At 44.8% G+C, this 2,500-nt stretch overlaps 1 protein-coding gene across 1 annotated transcript in view; it reads left to right on the forward strand.

Annotated features, from left to right (window-relative positions):
* LOC135112110 (hemicentin-2-like) overlaps window positions 1-2,500 on the forward strand; it is a 51,026-nt gene that overhangs the window by 43,502 nt on the left and 5,024 nt on the right. Inside the window, exon 11 of the mRNA XM_064026099.1 lies at window positions 1,160-1,343. Coding sequence (XP_063882169.1) covers window positions 1,160-1,248 — 89 coding nt within the window. The 3' untranslated portion in view covers window positions 1,249-1,343. The remainder of the gene's footprint in view (window positions 1-1,159; window positions 1,344-2,500) is intronic.

Raw genomic sequence — 2,500 nt, forward strand, 5'->3', positions numbered from 1 at the left:
GTTAAATTTCTATTATAATTCTTTGCAGTAAACTCTTCACGTTGCTTCTTGTACTTAAAAAAAATTTGCTATGACTTTATAACACTGTTTTGTATGCATAATTATTACCTCAAACGGATAAAAATATAAGTTACACGAAAGAGAAAACGAGGGGGAACTATTCTGAGTCTCCGTTTATTTTTTAGTTTTCTTCTGTTGTAATTCTTTCCTATTAACTCTTAACGCTGCTTCTTGTACGCAAAAATTATCCCCGATTTTATAACACTCCGCTTTTTGTATATGAATTTTACCTTAACCGAAAAAAAGCTTAAGTGACACAAAAGATGAGGGAGAAAACGATGTGGGGGCTATTGTGAGTCTCCGTTTAGTTATTCGCGGTGATGTTTCGCTTATTTTACGAGGCTCCAGCGGGTAAGGCAGTGGGAGGAGGCACGGCGCGCTTACAGGGAACTCAAAGGAGTCAATGCATCAGTGAGTTGTCTGGCGAGGCGCTGTGAGTGGCTGAGTGGCTGGGTCTGAGTGGCTAAGAGTGTGTATGTCTGTCTGTCAAGCTGAGGGTGGAAGGGTGGACGGCGCTTCCTCCTTCCTCGCAATCTACATGCAGAATCCCAAGCCATTCCCATTGTAATTGACAGAGCATTTCGCCATTTCACACAGACACGCACACAGACACGCTGACAGACAGGCAGACACACACAAAGGGCAAATCACAATCGAAAAGCCACTTGTTGTATTGGCGGTAATGGTGGTAGCAGTAGTAGTAGTAGGAATAGGAGTTGTAGTAGTAGAAGGAAGAGGAGGAGGAGGATTACCAAAAGGTGATGCTACTTGTTATCGAAACGTAGCAGTATTGGCAGTAGTAGTAGTAGTAGTAGTAGTAGTAGTAGTAGTAGTAAGTAGTAGTTGTTAGTACCAGTAGTAGTAGTAGTAGTAGTAGCATTACCACTACTACCATCACCACCACCAACAGAATAAATATTACTAGAAAAAATCAAATAATAATAAATAAATAAATAAATAAGCATAAAAAAGCGAAGCAACAGAAAACGAATAACCAACACGAAACACGAAAACAAGTCGAAGAAGAAGAACTAAAACAATCAAGCTACTTCCGTTCCTCCACCTCACACCAATACCTGCTTCTACTTCCCCTACACAGGAATGCCGCCGAGACTTGACGTGGGGGGACAGTGGGAACGAAGGAGGGCGAGGCAAACTTTCTTGTGGCGCTACTGTCTGCCGTCATAGTGGTGGCGGCGGGCGTGGGAGGCATTGTGGCGGTGGCTGTGATGGTGGTGCGGTGGCGAGGCGCAGCAAGGCATGACCATCATCCTCGCGACACGGTAAGTCCTGAACGGGAGACGAGGAGGGGGACGAGTAGGAGGATGATGACAGAATGAATAGCGAGAGGAGGCAGAGAATGACAAGACTGATGGAACTGGTAAGGATAGGAGGAAGGAAGACGAAAGGACATGGGAGGAAGGAGAGGGATAAAGGAGAGAGGGGAGGAGTAGGAAAAGTGTGTGAATGGGAGGTGAGGAAAGGGCAAGGAAGCATGGAAAGAAAGGAAACGGAAGGAAGGAGTAGGAAAAGGTAGAAATAACAGGAAAATTTAGAATGGAAGGGAAAAAAGGGGAAAGAAAGGAAGAGAAGTAGAGAGAGAGGTAGAAAGAAGGAAAAATAAAACAGTACGAAAGAGGGAAGAAGAAAGGGAAAGAAGGGAGGATAGGAAAGAAGGAAGAAGAGAAGAAAGGAAGAATGGAGAGCAGGAGAGAAAGGAGGGAAAGAAGAAGAGAGGAAAGGAGGAAGGGGAAATTAATAGGAAGGCAGGGAGGAGGAAATACGGAGGGAGGAAGACAGGGAAGAGAGGGATGGAGAGGAAAAATGTGGAGAGAGAGAGAGAGAGAGAGAGAGAGAAGAGAGAGAGAGAGAGAGAGAGAGAGAGAGAGAGAGAGAGAGAGTAGAAAGGGAGGAAGGAAGGAAGGAAGGGAGGGAGGGAGAGAGGCAGGGAGGGAGGGGGGGAGGGAAACAAGGAGGCGAAGGATATAGACAGACGTGGAGAAGCCAGCTTGTGCTTCTGCTTGTTGAAAGAAGGAGAGAAGGAAGCTTTAAGAGGGAAAGAAGCGAGAGGAAAAAAATAAAAAAAAAACACAAGACATGGCTAAGAAAAGGCAGCGGGAAAAAAAAGCAAAAAGTGTGTGGAAAAAATAACTCACGCCCGAGGAGGAAGTCTGGCGGTGGTTAAAGGACTTAAAGAAGAAGAAAAAGGAACCACTGACAGGAAAAAAGAAGAAGGAAAAGAAGAAAATACGTGAGGAATACCACACTTCGTTGACCAAGAGGAGCTTGGTAACTTAACCTGAGCTAATCTAATGACTGGCAGAGAAAGAGGTGAGAAGGAAAGCGAGGAAAGTAAAATTAATACTCTATTGATGCAGATATACCTCACGTAACCTAACCTAACTCAACCCGGGCAGGCAAAGAGGAGGGGGAAAAGAGA

This window comes from Scylla paramamosain, chromosome 23 (genome assembly GCF_035594125.1).
Source record: "Scylla paramamosain isolate STU-SP2022 chromosome 23, ASM3559412v1, whole genome shotgun sequence".
Taxonomy (NCBI): Eukaryota; Metazoa; Arthropoda; class Malacostraca; order Decapoda; family Portunidae; genus Scylla; species Scylla paramamosain.